The sequence below is a fragment of the Mycteria americana genome, chromosome 6 (genome assembly GCF_035582795.1).
Source record: "Mycteria americana isolate JAX WOST 10 ecotype Jacksonville Zoo and Gardens chromosome 6, USCA_MyAme_1.0, whole genome shotgun sequence".
In the NCBI taxonomy this organism is placed as follows: domain Eukaryota; kingdom Metazoa; phylum Chordata; class Aves; order Ciconiiformes; family Ciconiidae; genus Mycteria; species Mycteria americana.
This window is the reverse complement of record NC_134370.1, coordinates 15,231,656-15,255,634: the sequence shown is the minus strand read 5'-3', so window position 1 is coordinate 15,255,634 and position 23,979 is coordinate 15,231,656. Positions and strand designations below refer to the sequence as shown.

Genomic DNA, 23,979 nt, shown 5'->3' with positions numbered 1-23,979 from the left:
GCAGTTTGTTCCTGAAAGTGGAGAGCTTTAAGATAGAATAACATACCTCCGGGGGACACTAGCAACATTTTTTGTCCAACTTGCGGAGTCCAATTTTGTTCTTGCCTCTAGGTTTAGCCCCCAGAGCATAGTTTTCCGTCCTTCTGAACAGGGCAGGAATAGGAAATTTAAAGAAGCTCAGAAGAGTGTTTCAGAATTGCAACATTTGGGAACAGTTTCCCAAATGAGGACAAAAAACAAGCACCAAGACGGAGCTGAATGCACTTATAAAAAGGGTAATACGACAGTGCCTGTGAAAGGCAAAAACAAGGGAGCTGTGACCCAAGAGATCTCTTCCAGTCCAGCCTGCCTATGTTTAGATGATGACGACACCAAACTGACCAAAAGCCATGGAAAGATCTCTAAGCCTTTGGCATTTTTTCATTGCTTGCTTTCGGAGTATTTACAAACTGGACCCTGGGACTAAAAAAAAAAAAAAAAAAAACCCAGCACACGTTGATACTGAAGATCTGGAAAAGTTTACTAAAGGCAATGAAACGAACAACATCTATTAGTATATTTTTGTTCCAAAATAAGTCTTATGACTAAAACATGAAAATTACTATACCAGCCCCCTCTTGGTAACAGCTGGTGAAGATCTCTCTTTCTCCATCAACTCGTAAATACTGCCTATGACCTAGAAACCCTACGTGGCAGGGTCTAATCATGCCCCAACAGTGCACAGGACCTGGCAGATTTCAAGGCATCCTACCGACTGATTTGATGTGGTAACCACTTCACCCACCAGTGCTGGAGTGAAACAGAGCAAATATTTAAAAAAGCTAAAGAAGGCTATTACACAACATGTTCAGGACAGGAAATGAGAACACTTTAATCAATTTAAACTTGGATACGCCTTGGCAGATTAAATGGCAGACTAAACAGTGGCAAAAAAAACTGGAACCAATTTCACGTCTCTTCTGAAGGCCCAGACAGATATTGGGTTATTCTGTAGGCACTCAGGACCTCAACTTTAAAGCCTGATAAAGGAAGACGTCTCCCATGCACGGTGCCCCCCTAGACACAAGTGGCTAAGTAGATACTTACAAATATTTACTCCCAGAAGTTTACCAGCTTAATTCAGGGGGTCTACTCAAAGTAGTAAATATATGCAGTATCCTAGAAACTAAAGATAGAAGTTGAGATTAAATCACCACAACAGTTTCTGGGAAGAGCCAGGTGCGTCTCAGAAGCTGCAGATTTAGCCCGATTCAAAGCTGTGCTTAGATCCTAATCGAAGGTACGCTCAGCCTGATTTCAAGAATACCAGTCAAATGTGTCTTTTGGCTACAAAAATGTAACGTCTCCACAGAAGACATGGTATAGAGAAAGGACAAGAGTTGTTTTTAATGCCTACAAAGCAAAACCATCACTAAGACCCTAGGAACCCTAACCACCTGAGAGAAAAGATCCTCTGGTCTCTAAAGGAAAGGATGTGATGACAAGTTTTTTACAGCTCATCTAGATAAACAAAAATCAAAAAAGCTTCCAGATTACAAACAGTCAAGATAAAGTCAGAATAAGAGGAAAACTAAAATCACCGAACATTTTTAGGCAAGGAAGTTTTAATCTAGAATAATTTTTCTACTTGCCAGAATCAGAAGAAATCACACTTTCCCTTCCCCTGATTTTGTTTGTTTCCATTCAGAAAATAATTGTTTTAACTAGGAGCACTGGAGTTCAAAATTAAGCTGATCTAAAAATTTAACAGCACTGGGCAGTAAGACAAATCAAACTGCAGGCATAGCATGAGAACATCCTCTCCATTCCTTGTGCTGAGAGGCAGAGGTGGGTATTGCCTAAACCCAACTCCTCAGCTCCACATCTATCTGCAACCAGAGCATCTCCTTAAATAGGACATTGCCTTTCTCCTGCCTTCATCTTTCCTTCCTGATGAGAAACCAAGCTTTATATTTCTGCTTTGAGGAATATCCCTGTGAATCTCCCACAGTTTTGCACTCCCTGTGCAGTGTGGCCAGAGCAGTCCCAGGTGTCGGTGCTTGTGGGGAAGCTGGCTGAGGGACCATATCCAGCCCCATCGGCTCCCTCAACCAGCACACGGTACAGCTGGGAGTGGGGAGGCAGCAGCCTGGACTTGGGGTGACTTAGTCTGGCTCTGATCCACACCTGTAGAAAAATGGACTTGAGGAGCCGTTTAAGGGAAACCATGAAGCACGTTTCCTCCCTAATGAGTTCTTCCTCAAAGATTAAACCCTGCAGTTTGGCCACAGCAGAAGGCTCTCAATGATGACAGTATTTATTTTCTTTTTGAGCTCTACTAATTGTGCTGGATAAGAGAAAAATGTGTTGTATTGCAGAGAAGAAGCAACTGCTGAGCATGCATAAAGGGAGTCACAGAGCCCTTGATATCCTCAACACTGCAATTCACAGTCCTTTATATTTTTACAAGAGAACTGAACTCGGTTTTGTTACTGTTCTTGTCAATCAATTCTGAGGCAGGAACCTAAATCCCAACTCTTCTCAAGTAACACAGGAGAGGAGCGAATGCAGAGAGGGAGAAATGTTTTTATTTTATTTGTGCAAAATCTCAAAAGCATTCTGTGCCCTGAATGAAATTTGCGTGTATAATATTCTTGTAATATGACTGACAAAATAAACAAAATGCACAGAATTATACAACTAAGGAGGAACTTGGCACATGGCTCACAACTCCTCATAGCAAGAAAATGAAAATGAACAATGGGAGGCGAGGTTTCTGGAACAGAGCACTTTTATAATGATTTTCCAAATGTGTCTAGAAATACCTTGCAGCAAGAAGCATTCTTTATCAGGAGAGTATGTCTCACTGGAAATTAAAAAAATACAAAGAAACTTGCAACAGTGCTGAGTAGAACAGCAAATATAGTGGGAGCTGGCTAAGCATGACCTGCATGTATGTTTAAAAAAGACTGTGGTGGACAGTTGGGCTCGAGCCAGCCACGAAACAGTGACTAACTAGCCAGAAGGCTCAGATTCCTGCTTCCTCAAAGTTTAGGCACTTTGGTTAATCTTCACTTTATAGACAACTTCCATGTTTTAATAAGCTAGAGGAGTTAAAAAGAAATAAGAGGGAACTAAATGGATTAGCTTTTAATAGCCTCCCATGTCCAAGTTCCCCTTGGCCTCTTTAAAAAGGCTAATAATGAAAAAAAAATCCTACTACTCTTATGACAACTGGATGTTCTATTACTAGCTAGTCTCCAGATGTGGTTGGGGGAGATGTCTCACTACATGACATTATAGTTCTGGTTACAGGTGACTTCCACCAACAGCAGTGAACTCAGATGAATCCCTCACTGACCTTACGTATCTGGCACAAATCTGGCACAAACTGCTTTAAACTACTAAAACCAATGTAATCATTCTTTTGTTGAGTCTTGCTTCTTTGGGCAGGTAATGACCATTCCATATATTATTATTTATCATACCATTTTGGTCTTTTTTTACACTGTTAGATTTTCAGAGTTCCATTTTATTCCTTCTTCAACCGAAGAGGAATATTCTGACAGGTCAGTATGTTTGTAATCGTATTTAGAGATAGTGTTTGGGCTTGAGATGACTTTAGGCAGATGAAACAGTATCACATAGGGGAGACAGAAGAAGGGCATCAAAATTTCCTGGCCACTTCTAGTAACATTTCCAACATAGTGCCCTGCAATTTCACAAGATTAACCATCCTTGCACAATTATAGTGACATAAAACTGGAAAATCAGGTTACGACTGGAACTTAAAAGTCTGACGAGGCTGTATCCAGAAACATGACTATGAGCACTTCCCTCTGAAATTCAGCAGGAATCAGATGGAAGGAGATAGCCTTGGCCATTTCTGTTTCCATTGTTTGGGTTTTCTTCCCAGGCAACAGCAAAGTGCCAAGAAGCTCACATATGGATTCCATCCCAAAATAACACCCGTCTGCTCTGTGAAACTATTAAAGCTAGGGATCATGGGACATTTTCAGTGTAATTTCTTTATTATTAATTTGGCAAGTGTTCTGCTTTCTCATAAGCTCGCCCATTCTGCCGCCTTAACACTCCCTCTCCCTCCTCTCTCCAGTGTCCGAAGCACTAAAGCAAAATAAATACAGAGAGCCACATGTTGCCCTCCGCTACACACATGCAACCGCACGAGTCCAAGGAGGCTGCACAGACATATGAGGACAGACCACAGCCAGCAATGCCTACAGAGCTACCTCATTTACAGTTAGATGAAAACACCACACACTGCCTATCCAAATGCATCTGATGAAAAGAGCATTTTCAGACTGGTAAAGATTTTTTTCTCATTTGCCACCTCAATGAACTGATCATTTTAAAGAGACTTTATATATAGCTACCCAAATATATAAACAGTTTCAAGCCTCACAGCCTAGTTTATATAACATTTCCACCTGTTTGCAATCACTGATGATCCAGTATCAGTAAAGTGAAGAAACAAGATTAGCAGTGAATAGCCCAGACTTTACAAATTCAAACAAACTAAAATACATCTTTAACCCTAGAAATCAAAACAACCAATTGGTAATCCTTTGCTTTGTCATTATTAAAGTATATACCTTTTTTTTTACCCAGGATCTCAGTGTATATTAACAGCTTCAATCACTTAACTCATATTAACATCACAAGATGCTTTGAAAGCAAATGGAAGCACAAAACTATGAAGCAACTTATTCAAACTCTGTGACCAGTCAGCAGGAGAATTAGGGTTAGGAATCACGACGCCACATCCCCTGCGCTAGCCAGTAAACAACAGAGCAAGAAAACAAAACTAAAACAACAACAGAAACCCCATGTTCAGGATGAGAAGTCTCAAATTACTCTGATGCAAAACGGTAAAAGCATCCCAAAGTCTGTATGTTTAACAAAAAGGCCATCTCAGCCTTACTGCCCTGTTAAGCCAAAACCACAGAATAAAAGTAAATGCAAATACCTGTTTCCTGGATCTTGGTAACTGTCAGTAACAAGAGTGGATGGAACATCAACTTTTTCCATTATTTGCTTTAACTAGATGTGGTTGCTATTTAAACCCTAAAGAGCTATGTGAGATAATCCAGAGGGTGCCTAGAAGTGCTCACTCCAAGTTAAAAAATAGACACTAGGGCAATTTGGTGGCTCAGAGTCAACCTAGTTCTTGCCTAATTACAATCACGTTAAATGACAGTACTCCTCCAGAACAAATGACCTAGTGATTATCCTCTACCCGGAAAAGTCAACAAGCAGTACATGAGGGAGGTGGCCTCACAACCACACACACTAAGGAAAAGCCACCTAACAGCTACACACGCATTTTATTTCCGAATTAAAATGTATGTTGCCAATAGCACAGTAATGCAGTATCCTCTTACCAGTGACCTCTGCTAGAGAATGAATAACATGTAGCTTGTATATTAATTCATCTTCAGACCTCACCTCCAACAGGCGCCAACAATGTTGTATAATGAGGTCTGTGGCTGATAGTAATGCTAGCTAACTGAAAGTCTTGGTTAAAGTCATCAGAAATACCCTGAAGATAAAACCCCACCACTTCTCCTCTCCTGCAGATTTTTCTGATTCTTGATGTTACTTTTACAGCCCTTGAACTCCACAGCATAGCATACGTGTCCATATTCACAAGTTTTGCTTAGTTCATCAATAACCTCAATACTCTAATTTCTTAGGCAGCTATATGAACTGATCCAAACACCAAGCAAAACTTTTGGGAAGAAAACAGCTACAAAGGCAAACAGCTATAAATATTTGATTTTGAACATTCTTGCCTATGGCATTCAGACATGATTATGATATAGTCATCATACTCTGAGTCAGTATGCATTACACCAGTTAAACCAGTCTCAATTGGGATTTCTGCCAACAATATCATATGTTGAACATCCATCCATCAAGTATGATACAATAAGAAGTGCAACACCTGAAAAAACACATTCCTAGTATGAACGACCACAGTAAAATATTACTATTAGAGTGGAATCTTCAGAGCTAATTTTTTTATAAAGTTTTTTAAAAATTTCATGCCCACAAGAACATTATTTTTATTTTTTAAGGTAAACTATTTTGCTTGGATTGGAAACTTTTCCACTTATTTTATGCTGCTTCAACACCTACAATTCAAGCATATAAAATCTGGCGTAGTTCATGAAAACCAGAAAGCTAAATCAATTGGTCTAGGTATCTCCACTGATATTTAAGTAAGCATGAAGTAAACAAACAGTGAAACAAGTTTTTAAAATTTCACACTTCAGAAAACCAAGCATTACCAGCAGCATTTAGAAAATCCCAATGAATGACTTTGAGCCCAACTGGGCTTCCAACATTAGTATCAAAAGCTAGCCCCAGTTATGCTCATCTGTAAATGTGGCCCAGCTGCCAAGCTCCTCCAGCCCTCCAGCCCATAAAATCACTGGGAGCAGCTTTAAGGTAAAAAAAAAGAATAGTTTTAAATTAAATGTTCTTTTTTATTGTTTTTGTTTCTAAGTCACTTTAGATTCATGTTTTCAAGTTTTTTTTCTTTAGCTGCTAGAGTAAGAAGAAAAAGAGACAGAAAAAAGAGATTGAAAGAGAAAGAAAAACAAAGATAAAAAAAGGAAGAGAAAGAAAAGAATCTTGACAATGAATGCCTTGGTTTTTATATCTCTTTTTCATAAAATTGACAGTGCTTCAGCAATATCCAAGAGTCAGAGAGTACTTGGACCTCACTGAAACAAATTTACATCCTAGAACTGATGGCTGTGACCAGCACACATATTCTACATCTGAACAATTCTTAAAATACTAAAAAATATAATCTAAAACAATAAGGGCAAATAACTTCAGTCCTACTCTATCATGTTAAGTCTGCACTTACCTTTTAAGTAACATCACATCTGTTAACACTAAGATCACAAAAAATACCAGAAATAGAAATCTGACAACACTGCCTCTGGAATGAGGTTGTTTCAGATTCTTACAATAGTGGATTATCAAAATAACTCCCATGAAACTGGTACACCAAAGCCATTAATAGCACAGATTTATACTACAGTCTTGGCATCAGGTTCTCTCATTCTCTCCTGTTCCCTCCCTCTCTCTCTTTTTAAAAGAGGATAGTAATTTCAAAACAAAAATGTGCCTCCCCTTAATGTATTTTGTGTTGTGCTTTCCATGAAAACCTGAAGTGCTAGCAACATTTCTGCTCAATATATTTTGAATAAGACATTTCTAGACTCTAAAAAGGGGTACTTAAATTGTACCACAGACTAGTTTTGGACTACCAGATCCCAGCTCCCAGTGGGAAACCCTCCTTTATATGAGTGCACTCTCATCTTCCATAAGGAAATTATTTCTGAAAGTAAAGATTTCTTACATAAGTAAGAGTAAACATGATGAAGACTTGAATGTGTGAGCTCTTAAGGACAAGTACTGCTTCCTTTGGATCTTGTACAACACTTAGCAGACTGTCAGCACCTAACCATAACAAATGTTGAGGAAATATTTAGGAAAAAAAAAATAGGTCTTAACTCTGGCTTCATTTCCATCAGTCTAAATCAGGAGTAACACAACTAAAGTCATAGGTAAAATTATGACACAAAGGTAAACCTGTCAATGACTTAAACAAGGTGAAGATATTTTGCCAGGGAATGGTATAAAATCCCTCTCTTTTTATGTGCTATATATAGTTATATTCATTAGATGTTTCCATATCTGACAAACCAGCTGACACAGGAGTCTCAAATAATGCCACCACTTAAGACACGTGCCCAAACACATTCACTGGAAATTGGAAAGCTTCAGAAACATACCACAAGATCCATTACTTAGCCTTACACATTGCAACTTGCACAACCTGGCCTATCATATGATGCTAAGGCGTTTTTCTCTAATTAGATTCCATTTCGAGAATCAAAAGATATCTAACACTTCCAAAACACTTCCTCAGAAATACCACCATATATGAATCACAAATGCAACGTGGCATTTAAGCATGAGGTTGGGAAACTTGACTTCTCTTTCTGTTTCTGTATCAGACATACGTCTCCCCAACTCCGGCTGAATATACTCTGATCATCATACTGCATGACTTCTCAAAATAAACAAGTGAAACTTTGAAGATACACCTCCCACAAACAGAATACTGACAATTACTTGATGCTGTTGTTTTTAACTCCACAATGGTCCAGACATCTGATAAGGATACAGACTGCATCAATGCTCTATGCCTTTATGCTCTATGCCTGGAACCTTGGGAGCTGTGGGCTAAATTCTTGGCTCAACCAAACCTCCAATGTGACCCTGCAAAAACAATCTAGGGTCTGTACTTTGATTCCCAAACTCTAAAATGAGAGTGAAACATTTATTTTATTCTGTACTCTATCTTATTTAGACAGTAATTGTTCTACAGCAAACATGGTTTTAGGCACACCTACCACAGAAAAGGAGGCTGAGATCTTGCCTAGTGCTTCTACATGCTCCTGTGTTGCATAGAATTAATCATACTAGATATAATTCTCAAACAATTTCTTATCCCATTTGATTTCCTCCTTATTCATATTTGTGCATTCCAGCATCTAAGGCTATGCTCTCCAGTGTGCCCTGTAATAATTACTATAACACTTCTGCCACTGAGTATTTGTTGACTTGAAAGCTTTTATCCCAAAATCTAACTTTGATTAATCTTTCAACTGCATTAAGAAAGCATACCCTCACTCGCTCTAGTACATGTATCTCAACTCTACTGTTTGCAAATTCCTGCAGGCCAATACTGTGCTATCGTCTAAGTTCTCTTCTCCTAACACTTCTACAAGGAAGGTGAGAATGACTTTTACCAACAAGTAAAAAGCAAGAAATGTGTGGGTTTTATGCTTAGTTTATTTCCCTCTGTCTCAGCATTTTAGTTTGGGGTTACATGAATGACTTACCGGTGATAGGCTTCCCGGCGGTACTTTTTCAGAGCATGCCCATCCATGTTTGCAGGGAGATCTGCTGCATTCTGGAGTCGGTCGCTCCATGAGGTTGTCATCTTCAAATGCTTATTTATTTCTGAAAGAGGCAGAAGAGAAAAGCTTGCTTAAGTTCAAGGTTTGTTTCACCAGAAAGTTTTCTGTTTCCTGGTATGAAGAGATGCAATGCCACTCAGGAAGTGTTGCAAAGTACCCAGTGGAATGATCTGAGTTTGCAGGTCAAGTAAGATGCTTTCCTCTGAGATGTTTGATGAGATAGGGTGTTAAAACAGAGAGCTGAGAAGGCTTTTCCACATGGCTGGAACTGCAAAGACATTCCTATCCATTGTCATGAAAATGCATTTAGAAACAGAGACCTTGTTTTCATTACTGAAAAGGGGTATTTTTTGACCCTAGAGTTACTAATACGCATTAGTTATAGGTGATGGAAAACCTACCCTTTACACATGACATAAATTAGGCAGGGCAAACCCTGCAAACCCCAGTGGGACTGACCTTGCCACTTTTACCATACAGTAAAAATAAAGAGCCTTGTCCCTGGCCATTTGATCTCTAAGCAAAGACAAAGCTTCAAACATATGCTAAATTAGCAGAAACAATTGGAAGGAAAGTAGAAGGATGATCTTTTCTCCTCTTCAGGTCAGCCACATTCACACAGAGCAAGAACGCACTGCAAACCTGTAACACTATCAATGCAGATCTCTGCAATTATATTGCAATGCAGAATTGCAATGCAATGCGATTCACTAGCAGATCTCCACAAACATCTGCACCCCTTCACAAGCACTGCTTGTCAAAACCAAACCACCAGACAGTCCTTCTCATCAGGAAGGCCCTGAAGTGAGGAAACAAGGGTGGTATTAGCACACTGGGACAATCCTGCTCGACCCCTCCTCCAGCCAAATGCATGTCCTGTTGCATCCCTGGCACCAGATGGGATGATGAAGCAGTGCCATGGTGAGTCAGTTCAGCTCACCAGTCCAAGTCCTCGTCCATCAAAACTAACCGACCAAAAGCAAACAAAACCTGGGTAGTTTGCCACTGGGTGAACCCAGCTCAACCTGCCACAACGCTATCATTAGAGCCGGTGCAAAGAACAGGGTGGGAGACACATCCCACAGTTATACCAAATTAGGTATAACATGAAACCACATTCTTGTGTAACCCACACAACTGCTGGACCGCAGGCTTGGCTTGTTTGCTCTTCCTTAAAAGAAACAAAACCACCCACAAGCTACACGAGTAATGATACAGCAACCATTTCTAGACACCTTTAAAATATGACTGCCCACATTTTACAGAAGGGAAACTAGACAATTTCAGCAAAGTAGAGAGTAGAGCGAGTGTCCAAACCAGCGTTAGAAGTCACAGCGCTTTCGGTGGTCACACACGTGCTCACCCTCCTAGAGGGAATCTGTATAATTTTTTGTTTTAAATTTGATTAAAGAGCAACAGTTGCAATTGTCACAGCATTTGTTAGTCTTTTTACCTACTAGTTGCTGGTCATAAAAATCAAACAGACAGCAAACAGCTTGTCGGTAAAAAATGTGTTCCTCCCTCCCCCGGCATTCTCCGCTTGTCTCCCAGTTACTATAACCAAGGTTTACAAATGCATCTTCTGCCACATCCTAAAGGTCACCAAATTTAGGCCCTGGCAGGCAGCCCAAGGGACTGCATGCCAGAGCTGAGAGCTCTCCCCCCCGAATTCCCTGCAACACACCCAGGAGAGGAGGTCACCGCAGCGAGAGGGTGACGGGCCGTTCCAGCCAGCCACAACTTCCACAACAGGGCATGCAGGGAGAAGCAGCTTCTAAAATAGCCCAGGCCCCGGCCACCAAGGGCTTATAAGTAATTACCAGCTATTTCAGCCATGCCCAAAGGCAGATGGAAGGCAGCACAGGGCACAGAACTAAACAGCCCGCAAGCATCAACCTGTTCCACTTCAAAGGCAGGGCACTGCCTGCAGCAACGGTCCTTACAGGCAGCAAGGGCTGTAGCAGTCCTGACGGAGGAGAGGGGACTCTGGAGAGGAGCAGTGCCCATGAGAGAGGGACAGACTCCAGGTCAGCAGCCGAGAGACATGCAGCACAGTGAGGGATGTGGTATGACCCCAAGACTGCAAACTACAGAAAGGCCTTGTGTCCCCAGAGGGTGGAAAATCATCAATCCCATGGACGTTTCAAGATGGTCCAGATCATCACCACCTTGGTCTTACCTGGAGATATTTTAAAGCTACTAACCTAGAGCTACAGATTCAGATCCAAAAGACATATACTTTTAAGGCGTCTAAAAAGCAAGTTAAATAGCTCTGAAAAAACTGTTGCATGGCTGGTCTTATGACTCTTAAGACAAGTCCGGGTCTAGGTCTTCCAGCTGAAACAAGTCCAAATCCAAGCTTCCTGCCATTTAGAAGGGCTACACTATTCTGCTTATCCAGCCAGACACATAGCAAGATTCGAAGATTTACACCCACAGCCAAAGCCAGAGACTTTCCGTTCTGCCAGCCTCTTCTTCCCACTTCATCTGCTTACCATCACACCACATCAGAGACGCTGACACAGGTACTAGGATAGGACTGCTCCCAACGGCCATCCATGACAGACATCTGATAGTTCACCAATAGTATCCTACAAAACATCCTAAAATCCCGATGGCAGAAGAACTTTAGCAGGTTACCTTTAATAACATCCTTTCTAAAATGAGGAATCAGTGAAGCAGTTTGAGCTCCTATGTGATAAACTCTCATCTAGAGTAGGAGAAACCAGACTGCATTATTCTGTGTGTGCTGGGATTCAAAAAGCTGAGACCTGAGGAAACCACAAAAATCTGAGTTTCCATAATTAAGCAAGAAAGGCCTGAATTATTTTAATGTTCCGGTAGTATTTTGCTGTAGCTGTGATGAACAGAGTTCATAGGCAGGACAAAGTTTGTAGACAGAGGCAATATCTTTTATTAGACCAACTGGTATGGCTGGAAAAAACAGACAAGCTCTTGGGCACACAAGCTTGTCGAAATTTTCAAACTCTATCAGTTGGTCTAATAAAAGATATTACCTCTATCTTCAGGCTTTGCCCTGATTTATTTATTAAAATCTTTCTTTTAATGTTCACACAGCATAAAATAAAAAAACCTTATGCTGAAGTTTTGTATTACATGAACTCAAAGGCACTCTTACAGCTTAGCAGGCTCCACTGGCACTGTGACAATACCATACTGCTCTGAAATAAAACAGTAACAACTGACAAAAGACATTGTGATGAATGTTCCCCACCCAAAAGTCTTACTCACACAAAAAGTCTCACAGACTTCAATGAAATTGTTCTGATGCTTCAAAGGTGTAAAAATCAGCCTACCTGTGTGGGTAAGAGATATGGGACCTGATCCCTGAATACAAATTCCTTCTTCCAAATAGACAGAGAAAAATAAGAAGGGCTGAATCACTTCATACACTTGTAAGCACTGGAATAAACATCTAAGAGAGTGGGCAGCCAGCCAGGCAAGATTCTCAACTCCGAGCAACTGAAATACGATCTATCTTTCTTTAGTCACAAATCTATTTTTGAAATCAATAATCTGTAAATAGCTTCACATAAAAATAGAAATCTTTACATAGATAAAGCATGTCAGAACACCTCCCCATAATTTATTGCAAACATGCTCCTTGCTAGTGCAGTCTTAATTAAGCACCTGACAGCATTTATGGTACAGGGTTAATTTTGAAAAAGTATTTAAAATCTCAGCTCCAAAGCTTTGATACAGAGCTACTATCCAGCATATATGCTTTGGTCCAAAATACCATGAGATTTTTAGCACATATTTTGAAGTAAGTTCATTTGCTTCTTTTGTCAGGTTTTGGCTGACTTCAAGTATTATCCATAGTGTATTTTTTTCAAGTACTCATACATATAAAATAACACATCCAGAAGCATTCCCCTTCAAGTTTTACTATTTTTCTTATATTTTTTGGCCAACAAATAGTTAGAAATTTCTGCACCTGGTAATACTTGATGTGTTCAGGTTAAATGCACTGCTTGTATTTTTTTCTGAGTTTAACACTTCGATGATGCAATGCCAAATCAGAGGCACACGCACTAAAATGTGAAGATGAACAAAATAGCAGTGACAATCCCACTTTGTCTAGGATATGTTCTGAGAGCTTATATAGCAGAAAACAAAAGCATCGCTAACCAATCCCAAGGTTGTAGCGTACTCACACTGATTTACCATGTACTACATCTGCCTCTTCTCACACGTTCTGCTTCAAGAATCCTTAATAACTTGTCAGTACGACCCACACACGTACGTGCACAGTGGAAAGCGAACAGAGAGAAAAATCATCACCCCTAATGTTAGCTACTTAAAAGCTTTGTGTCTAGTCGGAGGCTGTGGGTGTACGGGCAAGTTTCGTGGTGCCCTTGCCAAGCCTAGAGCAGTTCCTGGCTCCCCACTGCAACGCTGCTCCATCTCAAGTGGCTTTGTGGGGTCTCGGCAAGGGAGGAATGAACCATGTTAAAATCCAAAGAATGGGAAAAAGCAAAGTGAGCAGGATTGAGATTGACTTGTTCAAGACTTAGATAAAATTCCTGGCCCAGGTCATAGCATGGTCTCACAAACAGGCAGGGAAAAAGCAGGGTTTTTTGCAGCTGAGAGGACTGTCCATGTAAGGGTGGTTAAGAAAAGTGAGAGACTCACTTTCCAGGAGCATCCCTCTCCTTCCACCAAGGGCAGAAGTAGCTTGCATCTAGTTTAGGCTAGACACTTGGGACAGCTAGCATCAGAGGAGGTGAAACCCACTCAGGTTAGCATCATATCCTCTGATATCCTGGGATGGACTGCAGAAAGCGGCCAGGACTGTGCCGTCCCCCTCAACAGCATCTCCTACTGCCACTGTGCGATCAGGGGCTGGGCAGGTGTCTGGCCTCACCCAGCCCAGCAGTTCTTACGTTACGCCTGCCATCCCAAAGCACTTCACAAACTCTCGTTCACATAATACATTTAGGGGCAACAAAAGGTGCTGTCCCCATTTTGTCAGCTAAGGACAGAAGGGCACAGAGAAAGTAATAACACAGAGCAAGTGGGAATCAAATGCAGAAGTCCCAATTCCTCTATCTCTGTGCTAATAACCAGTCTGAGTTTCTACTGCTGTCAGGATGAATCACAGAGATACATTGCATCTTCTTTGCACAGTATACTTCAACACAAATTCAAATTTCAATATTTAGCATCAACTGGCAGACACTGAAAGGTCAGCTAAAAAGTATATTAAATAGAATTTCATGCTTAACATTGCCAGCTTCATAAATATAAACATGCCTTGACATATGTGCCCTGCTTGAAACTGCACAGTAGGAATAATACCTAGACTGATACACCCTTTGCAAGCTCAAATCTCTACACATTCCTAAACACGCCTGACTTCTGCTCCCTATTCAAACCCTGCATTGACACCAGCTCTCTCATGTTGCAGCCACACTCCCAAACTATTAACTTGTTTAAGTTTCAGTCTCCATTTCAGTCTCCTCTTCAACACAACCATTTCAGTCTCCTCTTCAACACTGCCACTCAGGCACTGTGCTTGATCTCACCCGCCATGCCCACACTGAAGCTCTCTGCAAAGGCAATGAATCAGTTCACATATAAATACCTATAGTTACTCATCTTCTCCTAACGTGCAGGCCCTTCAATGGCTACCTCCCTGGAACAGTCCTTCCTGTGCATCTCAGGCTCCCATCTCAGCCAAGGGGTGACTCAACTCAGCTAGTGTCCAGGAGGGAAGAGCCCTCAAACACTCCATGAACCCCAACTTTGTGTGTCACAAACTCACTGAAGGGATGCAGCAGACAAGAGAAAAAGATGAGACATCTTAGGGCTGCTAGAAGGCAGGGTCACATAGACTTTCTAGAACTAAAAATGCCAACTAATGAGAAAAAAAAGTCTGTTAAGTGGCATTTCTGAAACCCAGGAGAACTATTCATGTGAGCTAAATACCGAAATCTCTGCTCACGCTCTGCTTGGGAAGAACAATGCAGAGAGGACGGGTGGGGGACTCCCCAGTCCACATTTTAATGCTCCTGATAACTCAGAACTACAGGTCCCAGATGTACAGAAGTCAGTATGACCACAGAATCCAGGAGTACCATCAAAACACACTGGAAAACAGGAAAACTACTCCTTTAGCTCCTACCAGTGCAATATGAGAAGAAAAACATCTTGTGATAAACCAGCTTGCAAAATTTGGTGGAGCTCCCACTTTTGCAGAGGTAAGGACAATAAAAAAGAGATTTTTTTAAGTATGGTAGGAACAAGAGAAATCCTAGCAAGGGAGCAGAGGCATTACTGAACAGATATGACAAATACTGAAGAAGGGGTAGAATTCTTCAAGAAATATTTCTAGTTTGCATTGAAAAAAAAGGATGATAGTGTGTTAATGATAATTAAGTACATCCCATTCAATTTGCAACCAAAGAGAATGTTACAGAATACACACCAGAGATGAACATGTTTGACCAGCCATCTGATAAAGTCTCCTCAGGAATCCTAAAATAATTAGCTGAATATATTTTAGGCTACGTCAGCTTTACCTGATGGCAAGCCTAGGAAATGTACTGAAAATGACAACACTGGAGTCAATTAATGAAGAATTAGAAGACAAAAATATAATTAGTCTTGGTCAAGGTTATCAGTTACACTAGGTATCTATATCACATCTACACATTCTTGAAGACTGAACTACCTAACTTATGCATGACACAAGCCCCAAAGCAGTAGGCTTCTGACTTGCTCCAAGCCGCAGGGATTGCATGGATGCCGGATGACGCTCCAATCTTATTCTGAATTGCAGCCTTACACACCCGTTCTGTTAGTTCACACAGTTCCTCTCCTCTCCCCCACAGCTCTGGGATGACAATTCTGTGTTTTACTGCCAATGCTTCTGCTTAATAGCCAATAGCAAATTGTTTCCAAAAGGTGTTTTCAATTAGTGATGCTTTTGGAAAATTAATGTCCATGACTTGAGATCTCCGTCAACACTGGGAAGCCCACAGTTTCCAAATATAAGCAGTGAAGCTTGTAAATGACCTAAACCTAAATTGACTTTTTTTTTTTTTCTCCTTGTGCCTAAAGTTAAGTTCTTCACTTGAAGAACTTCCACTTCTGGGTGGCCACCTCTCTGACAGCAAGGCTTCAGGTTCATGATGGCAGGAAGGACAAAATATGCTCTTCCTATTAGAATATTAAATTACTTCCAAGAGACACTTCAAAACTTACTCTCAGCTCATGATAATTAACACTTGAGGTTGGCTTTAAGCAGGATAATTCTGTATGCCCATTACAGGGCATTAAAGAGGTAGAGATCGGCTGTTAAGAACCTGTTAAGGTTAACCACAGACACATGTATTGAGCTCACAGTAGGTCCCACTTGCAGTATAGAAAGACCCACTGGATTACGTTAGATTGATAACACTCTCCTTGCTCCACAGATTGTACTAACCCTCCCACCTCCAAGCCTGCAATCTCCAATGCTGGCTTTGAGTCCTCCCACGGGAAGGGGGTAGCTGTTTCTCTTGGGCACCACCGCAGTGCTGACATCAGTGAAGCTGTTTTTTCCAAGAACGTGCTTTCAGTGAAATTGGTAAAGCATTCCCAGTCACACATTTTTTTGACTATGGTCTGACTGACAGACAACGGTAACTCATGGGCTATTTCTGGACAGGTAAGGTATAAGAAGGGTGAATGCTACTCATGTGGCTTATTATAGCATTTGATTTAATTTTAGGCTGAATTTTATCTCTGTCATAAAGCCAGATGCTAAAGTAATGGCTATGTATCAAATATGTTGTAAAATATAGTTAACAAAACCCTGCTTATTTTACCCGGATTTTTTAATCAGACTATTTCTACTGACAACCATATCCACAGAGTGGCTGCACAGTGCCTAGAGCTCCAGTAATAATCCAGGACCCAAATGCATTAGACACAGTAAAAATGACAGACAGATAAATTTGGAGTTCCTTTGGGTGACCATCCATTTCTATCAAAGGAGTTCTATTCATTCAGGAACTCCAAGGAGCACTAGTTATTTAAAATATTTTAAGCATTATTTAATTATCATCAATTTTATGGATGGTTAGAAAGGAATTTGGAAAACTATGAAATCCGCAGTGCAACTCTGTGAGGAGCAAACCTCAAATCTGACCCTCTCTGAGTACCATGAGACCATCCATTCTCCTCATTTGTCTCTAACTGAGTTTACTGCCTTGAAATGGGAACCACACATTCTCCAGTGAGCTCATTAGCATATTTTCTAGCTTCCCTATAGCTCGTGCTTCTCAGTATTTCCTGCAGAATTAGCATTTTAGTTAAGTAATTTCCAACATACTGCTTCTTACACAAACAGTTTGTTAGAGGTAACACTAGTTCTCCACTTCTCTAAGTCTAGTGTGCCCCGTATCATCCCACTGCTAGAAAAAAAGGAGGAGGACCATACTTAAGGAATGTGAGACTTGATCCAGAAAAGCAAGAGCTATGCCACAGAGAAGAATCAGTGAACATGAGCTCTCAAATAAATGCTGCAACTGCAGGTCAAATATGATCCTTGGATGTACAAGGCTACCAAGCAGGACTCCATGTGCCTATCTGTCACTGCTACAAACACTGCTGGAAAACTGTCTTCAGCCAGCTGTCCCCATTCAAGAATGATACTGATTATATTGAGGAAGGAATAAAGCTGTGAAAGAGAGTAAGGCTGGAGTGGAAGATTGCCAATTTAGGGAGAGGTTCTGCAGGTGATTTGAAAATAGTCTAGAAGCATTTACACACAGGAAAGCAGTGTGACTGTGGAGGGCTCTCAGTTTAGCAATGACAGAGAAAGAGCCCATGACTGGAAATTAAATAAGTCCACACAAAAAATATTAACAGAGAGGACAGCTAATTATGAAACAACTTAATAAATTTCTGGAGTAATTTTTCCATTGCCAGAGGGGTCTAAATGAAGGGGACGGGGGTGATGTTTAAATCAGTCTTTTTTCACAGAGTTAAGAATCAATGCAGAAAAGTCAAACAGCCTGAGCTACCCAGCAGGTCAGTCAAACTGAGTATCATGCCTCGGGTGACTTTTCCTCACCTTATAAATCAATGTATCGGTGAATAAGAGGCTGAGGCACAAGAAATATTGGAAAGAAACCTCCAGAGAGAGGTTTCACCTGGAGAGAAGGTGAACGGACAAACAAAGGCTCTTCTGAGCCAACACCAGCAGGAACTGTGCACCCTAACGGCCCTGGGAAACTCGCTTCCTTGGGAAGAGGTCTTCAGCAGCCTGCAGCAACCTCTGCTGCAGAGGTTCCCAAACTGCTGTCCAACTGAGCGCCTGCCAATAGCAAGCATGGACCTGGCTAAGAAGATGTTGTTCTCACTGCTTTTCGTTTCCAGCTGTTAAATTCCAGGAAGAAATCCATAAGATAATTCAAATATTTTACCCACACTGTTTTCCCGTAAGCAATTGCTCTGGTTGCACAGGGTCTCAAAAGATTAAAAACTAGAGACAAATTTGATCCCTCTGCTGCAATACAGTCTACCCTAAAGAAAATATTTGAGAGTTCCTATGTATTTGCTTTAGCTGCAAACCAGGAGGTAAGCTTTGATGCAAATGCCCACCACAACAGGAATTCAATGTTTGACTGATATCTGCAAATACTAATATCATTGCTAAAAAGATGAAGCATGACAGCATGCTAGCCGAGCTGCACGTTAACATAAACGGATGAAAAGCAGAAATGTCAGCATAGAAGTGAACACACTGAATTCTGCAAATCAGAAAGGAAAATCAAGATAAACTTTTCTATGTTCTATATAAGAAGAATCTGAAGCATCTTTAGCAACAAATAAACCTAATGGCAAGAATTAACACATATAACCCCTGGCTACTCAGCAGCCAGAGCATTGCTGCCCCTTCTCAAAGGAGACTGCCGGTTTCTTCTGACCCCTTCAGCTTGTTACTTCTAAGTGACACTCCTGGTGTTCAAACCTGTGTGAGGATCTATTACCAACTCAGGATAGCTGAACACCTCTGTGTGAGTTACAGTTCCCGAAGAGAGAGAACAAGATGAGACATGCCACCCCCGGAGAGAGAACTGGAAAGCCATCCTTCCACATACCGATTTCAAACCAAGGAACAACTGCCACTCTAACCTGCTATTAAGGATTATACAACAGTACCTCTTTTGGCAGCAGATGATGGTGTTTCAAAACAATGACACTTTTCATTAGATTCCACTGTGTTTCAGGAAGCAAATACAGACTTAATGGGCCTTTCCTGAAGCGCAATAGCAACCGACAAAGTATTTGCGATGCGCAACTCCGATCAGTAGCACAGTCATTCTGAAAGCATGCAACTGGGTCAGCCTGGATAACGCAAACAGCCAAAAGTCCTCTTTATCTTCTAAAGACTGAAGGTGAGGGAGGACATTTTTATTGGCTTTCCTTACTGACTGTGTTTACTGGTAAAAAACCCTCCTGTCTCTGAAGATCATGGTCCCTGCTTCATTAATATTTTATAGAAAAAGCAAAGATACTGAAAGCTTATTCTGGCTTTTTTCTAATCTTTGAAAGTAAAAGGAAGAATAACGATGATTTTTTTAAACACACTTGAACCCTCTTCCATGCTGGGTGGGCCCTCTCTACACATTTATGGGCCATATAAACAGACGTGACAGCAGAATCGGCATCTGAACACCTCCGCAGGCTGGAAACATGACTTCACTTCCCCCTCCAGCCCTGGCTGAAAGTGGTCCCTGCTCAGCCCAGGTGCAGATAGCCAGCTGGCTAGTCAGTGTGAGTCCCAGGGCTCTGGACACAACACTTGCCAAGGGACGTGCTGCTGACTAAAGAACCTGGCATAGTTGAACTGGGGAACACTGGCTCCTCCTTCACAAAAAAAGTTACTGAAAGTAAACACTGAGATCAACAGCTGAAGACGATCCCGTAATTCTGAGAGTTGCTCTGTCAAAAACAATACAAACTTTTTTTTTCCTGCTAAGAGTTTTCTTTCCCAGCGGCACTCTCTTCTCCTCCCACCTTCTTTAAGGAAAAAGCTTACCAAATGCTCATATACTAACTTGGTCTCTCTTCCTTTTGAGATCTTACCCACCAGTAACAGGCAGATCATTGACAAATAAACCCATCTTTCCAAAAGAAGAACGATGAGCTGAGGACTATGGAACTAAGCCAGACACAGGAGAAAAAGCCTTAATACCCAGCAAGGCCACAGACTTCATATGCAAAACTCGGCCAGTTTTCAACTTGCTGGTTGTCCACAAAACACAAACAAGATAAAATAATGATACTCCTCAGCTATAAAGAGCACTGTGAAGATAAATACAGAAATCACTTAGTAAAGAGGATCTTGATTCTCTAACATACAGGGCTCCAGAAGCATACGAGCCTACTACAGATTTCAGGGGCTTCCTACTTTCCTCCTTAATAATGGTTACCCATCTCTCTTCCAAGAAGTCTTCCCTGAGGCTGATCTAGCCTTTCAGGTGAGAGCAGCAAGAGTCTTTTGCATCCAGGCTCAGCTCACCAAATTCACTCCTGGGCCGGCTCTAACACTCTCCTGAAATGCTCACAAAGGCCAGAAGTACAACTCCCTCCTTCCCCATGTTCCTCCTAGTTCAGCAACCACAGGTACCCCTCACCTAAGCCACACAGAGATCCTCTTTCTCCCTCAACCAGAGGCTGGACATGTACTTATCACTCATCATGGAGACCAGAAAGGTGTGTACTCAAAACCTTTCCTGCACTCTGTTCTTAGCAAGCAGTCCCACCCAGCAGCTCCTTGCCGATGAGAAGCAAGCTACACAGACCTACCAACTGAGCAAGCACAAAGATGAGAAAACAGGGAATGTGAAGCCTGTAGGTGTTTTGAAGTGTTCTTACAGTGTGAAGCTCCCCTCTGCATACAGAGCACAATTCATTTCTTTTCTGACCTGTTTTTTTAATCAGAGGCAAACATAGCAATTATAGTCTGCCTGATTACAAATTAAATTACAAGTCTGTCCTTAGGGCACAATAGTGTCCCCACCTAGGTATTATCAGCCCCCAAATCTCATTTAATCTTGACAGATGTGTAGTACCGAGCCACCACTGCAGGAAACTCTACAAGTAAATTAATTTTACGAATACTTTCTCTGCAGTATTCCCATGCTCTTCCAAAAGACTGCTAATTCATACAGCATTTCTTAGGCAACCTACGTAACTTAATTAATCAGTAAAATAACTGAACATCTATGATGACTTTGAGCTTTTGCTAAGTCTCTGGCTTCTCTTTGATAACCTAACTGTCTCAGCTTTATCAAGTGATACCAAAGGCCTACATTATACTGTTTTCCAACTGTATCAGCTTTTTTTCTTCAGAAACTTTTTACTACCCCGTCCAAGCAAAACCCAAACCACCAAGTTCATTTGAAGGAAATAAAGTCATCTTTCTATGGTGCCCCTGTTTTTTAATAGGTTAAATCAATCCTGCTGACATAGGAGACTGTTCCCTGGCAGGAGCTGAAGAGGACACACATAGTGCTCTCTCTGTACTCGTCTCAGCATACACAGTGCTCAGAGGGAACACAGATGAATTGACAGACCTACTCCATCAGCTGTGACCTGGAAGAAACCTGTCAGCCTGAAGGGTGAGAGAACATTAACAAACAACTAAGAAGGCATCGTCAGCAGGTCCCTGTTATCCCAAAACCAGAGCCGAGAGCTCCTGACGCTGAACCTTCCCTCTGGCCGGAACTCCTCTCTCTTCAGGGAACCTCAAGTATCTCGTCAGTGTAGACCTGAACACTTGTTCAACAGCACGGTCTTGTGCTCCTGCTGTGGGTGAGCGAACAGCTTGAATCCCCTGGGTTCTGAGATGCCTTTAAAAAATGTTTGTCCCAAGCAGAGTAGTACGATAGCCCTGATTCACTGAGAAGGACTTCTTTTTCAGCATGTTACCTGACATACTGTAGCTGCTAAAAAACAAGCTAACTACGCACCCAGCCAGCACAAAGCCTCCTGTGCAGCCACAGAAATGCCTCCTTCTAACTGCTTTCAAAACAGCAATTGAAAAAAATCCCAGCCTGGCTCTGAGCATCACAACACAGGAAGACAGTTCTCTACACATCCTAACCTCTCTACTATTTGTTCTTGACCCCACCAGCACACATCGATTTGTGAGGACTGAAAGTGCTTTTCATTACTGTCTTTGTTAATATCTACTCACTAGATATTCTGTGAAGAAATCTGAGTGAAGAAAAATGAGTGGTAGATGAGTAAAACATTGTTAGTTTTTCATCATCCATTCCCTCCTGATTGCTCAAGTCTAGCAAGCAGAGGTTTTTGGCCTTGGTTCATAAAACTTGCCAGTGCAATATTGCAAGAGAAGTTACAATACATGTAAAACAAGAGGTTAAGAACCTACCTAATCTATCATCACATGGAAAAAAAAAATTTGGAAAGGTTAGATTACAAATGTGTTTTTAACAAACTCTTAGAAAGGCCGCAGTGTTATTTCCCTGGATCAGAAGTGACAGAAGTCCCCAAATTACTGAAGGCTACAGATGGATATTTCATCTCAGATCACAGCAAGTAAAGCTCTTTCCAATTTGTATAAAATTTGCTCATAAAATACCACACACATCTGCTGACAATTCCAGCACTGACATTTTTTAACATACTCGCTCTCTATAAAATCATCCCATTTCAACACCACTATAAGGAGGATACTAATAAATGCCAGAACATGTGTGAGACATTTCTGCTCAGGATGTCTGCAGTCACCAAGTGGTTAATGGTACAGGCAAGCTAATACCTTCTAGAGGCTAAATTCATATCATTAGCTAAAAAGGACTTAGCAGATCATCATCTGGTATGCCAGTCACTGCTTAGCAGCGACACTTTTGGGCAGAGCAAATATTTTGAAGAATAAATAAGAGGGGGTTTGTGTCTACTTACTTGAACCACTTACAGCTTTAGGTAGCAAATGCTCATTTTTATCATTTTTCCCTAGCAGAGTTCTATCCAGCCCTGTCAGCTGCAGCCCTGCTTTTGATTACAGGTAGAAAAGATCTGCTGACCGCTTCTCCCTTCAGAGAGACCCTGTTCACGTGTTTGTACTTCCCTTTAGGCAATGTTTTATTTTCCTTTTTTTAACAAAGGAAAGCGATGTGGAAATGCAGCATCCCGAAACACCGAAAGACTCAAAACAGGGACTGCCTTGCTGACCTGCCCTTAAACATCACTGGTGCACCGACTGATGCTTGCGACATGAAGCAGAAAATGAAATCTGACTCCTGCCTCAGTTTCCAGACAGCAGAACTAACAGATGATTTACCAGTCTGGCTTGCTTCTATGTTAAATTCCTCTTTCCAGCTTCACTCAGCTACTTGTATTCAATGACAGGAAAGCTACAGGAACTGAACTGGAAAAGCAGCTTCCAAGGTCAGCCTCAAGCTAACTGGTGCTCAGAGCACCTGCAATTTATGTTCAACTGATAAGTTTTTCTTTAGGGAATGAACTCATCCCGACCTAAAAGCACACACAAAGAATAATATTATAAAAGTGGAACTGAACAAGCAATGAAAAAGGAACAACTATGCAGCTATTATGGATATCTGTTCTTAAAAGGTCTCAGTGAATACCACATAGGATGTCAGAGAGGACATGACTGAACCAGGACACTTGGGACCAAATCTTGCAGCCCTTTCTTGTGACTTCAAAGGCCACATATGTCTTTGCATAGTCTTGAAATGGAATTGCTTTGTAATATCCCAAAAGGTGACTTGAGAAGATCAGAAAGAAACATTTGAAATACCTTCTCCCCCCCCCCCCCCCAAAAGGAAGAGATGAACATGTTGGCAAACATATTTCAGATGGAGATGGAGAAAGCAAGGGAAATCAACATCTAAAAAGATTATTTATTATTAATTGCAACTGGTTCTATTTATTGACTTCCAAAGTTACCTAAGCAGCCTACCTT

The 23,979-nt window shown here is 41.2% G+C and overlaps 1 protein-coding gene across 1 annotated transcript in view; it reads right to left on the bottom strand.

Annotated features, from left to right (window-relative positions):
• NT5C2 (5'-nucleotidase, cytosolic II) overlaps window positions 1–23,979 on the bottom strand; it is a 63,244-nt gene that overhangs the window by 33,228 nt on the left and 6,037 nt on the right. The window contains exon 2 of the mRNA XM_075504629.1: window positions 8,928–9,048. Coding sequence (XP_075360744.1) covers window positions 8,928–9,028 — 101 coding nt within the window. The 5' untranslated portion in view covers window positions 9,029–9,048. The remainder of the gene's footprint in view (window positions 1–8,927; window positions 9,049–23,979) is intronic.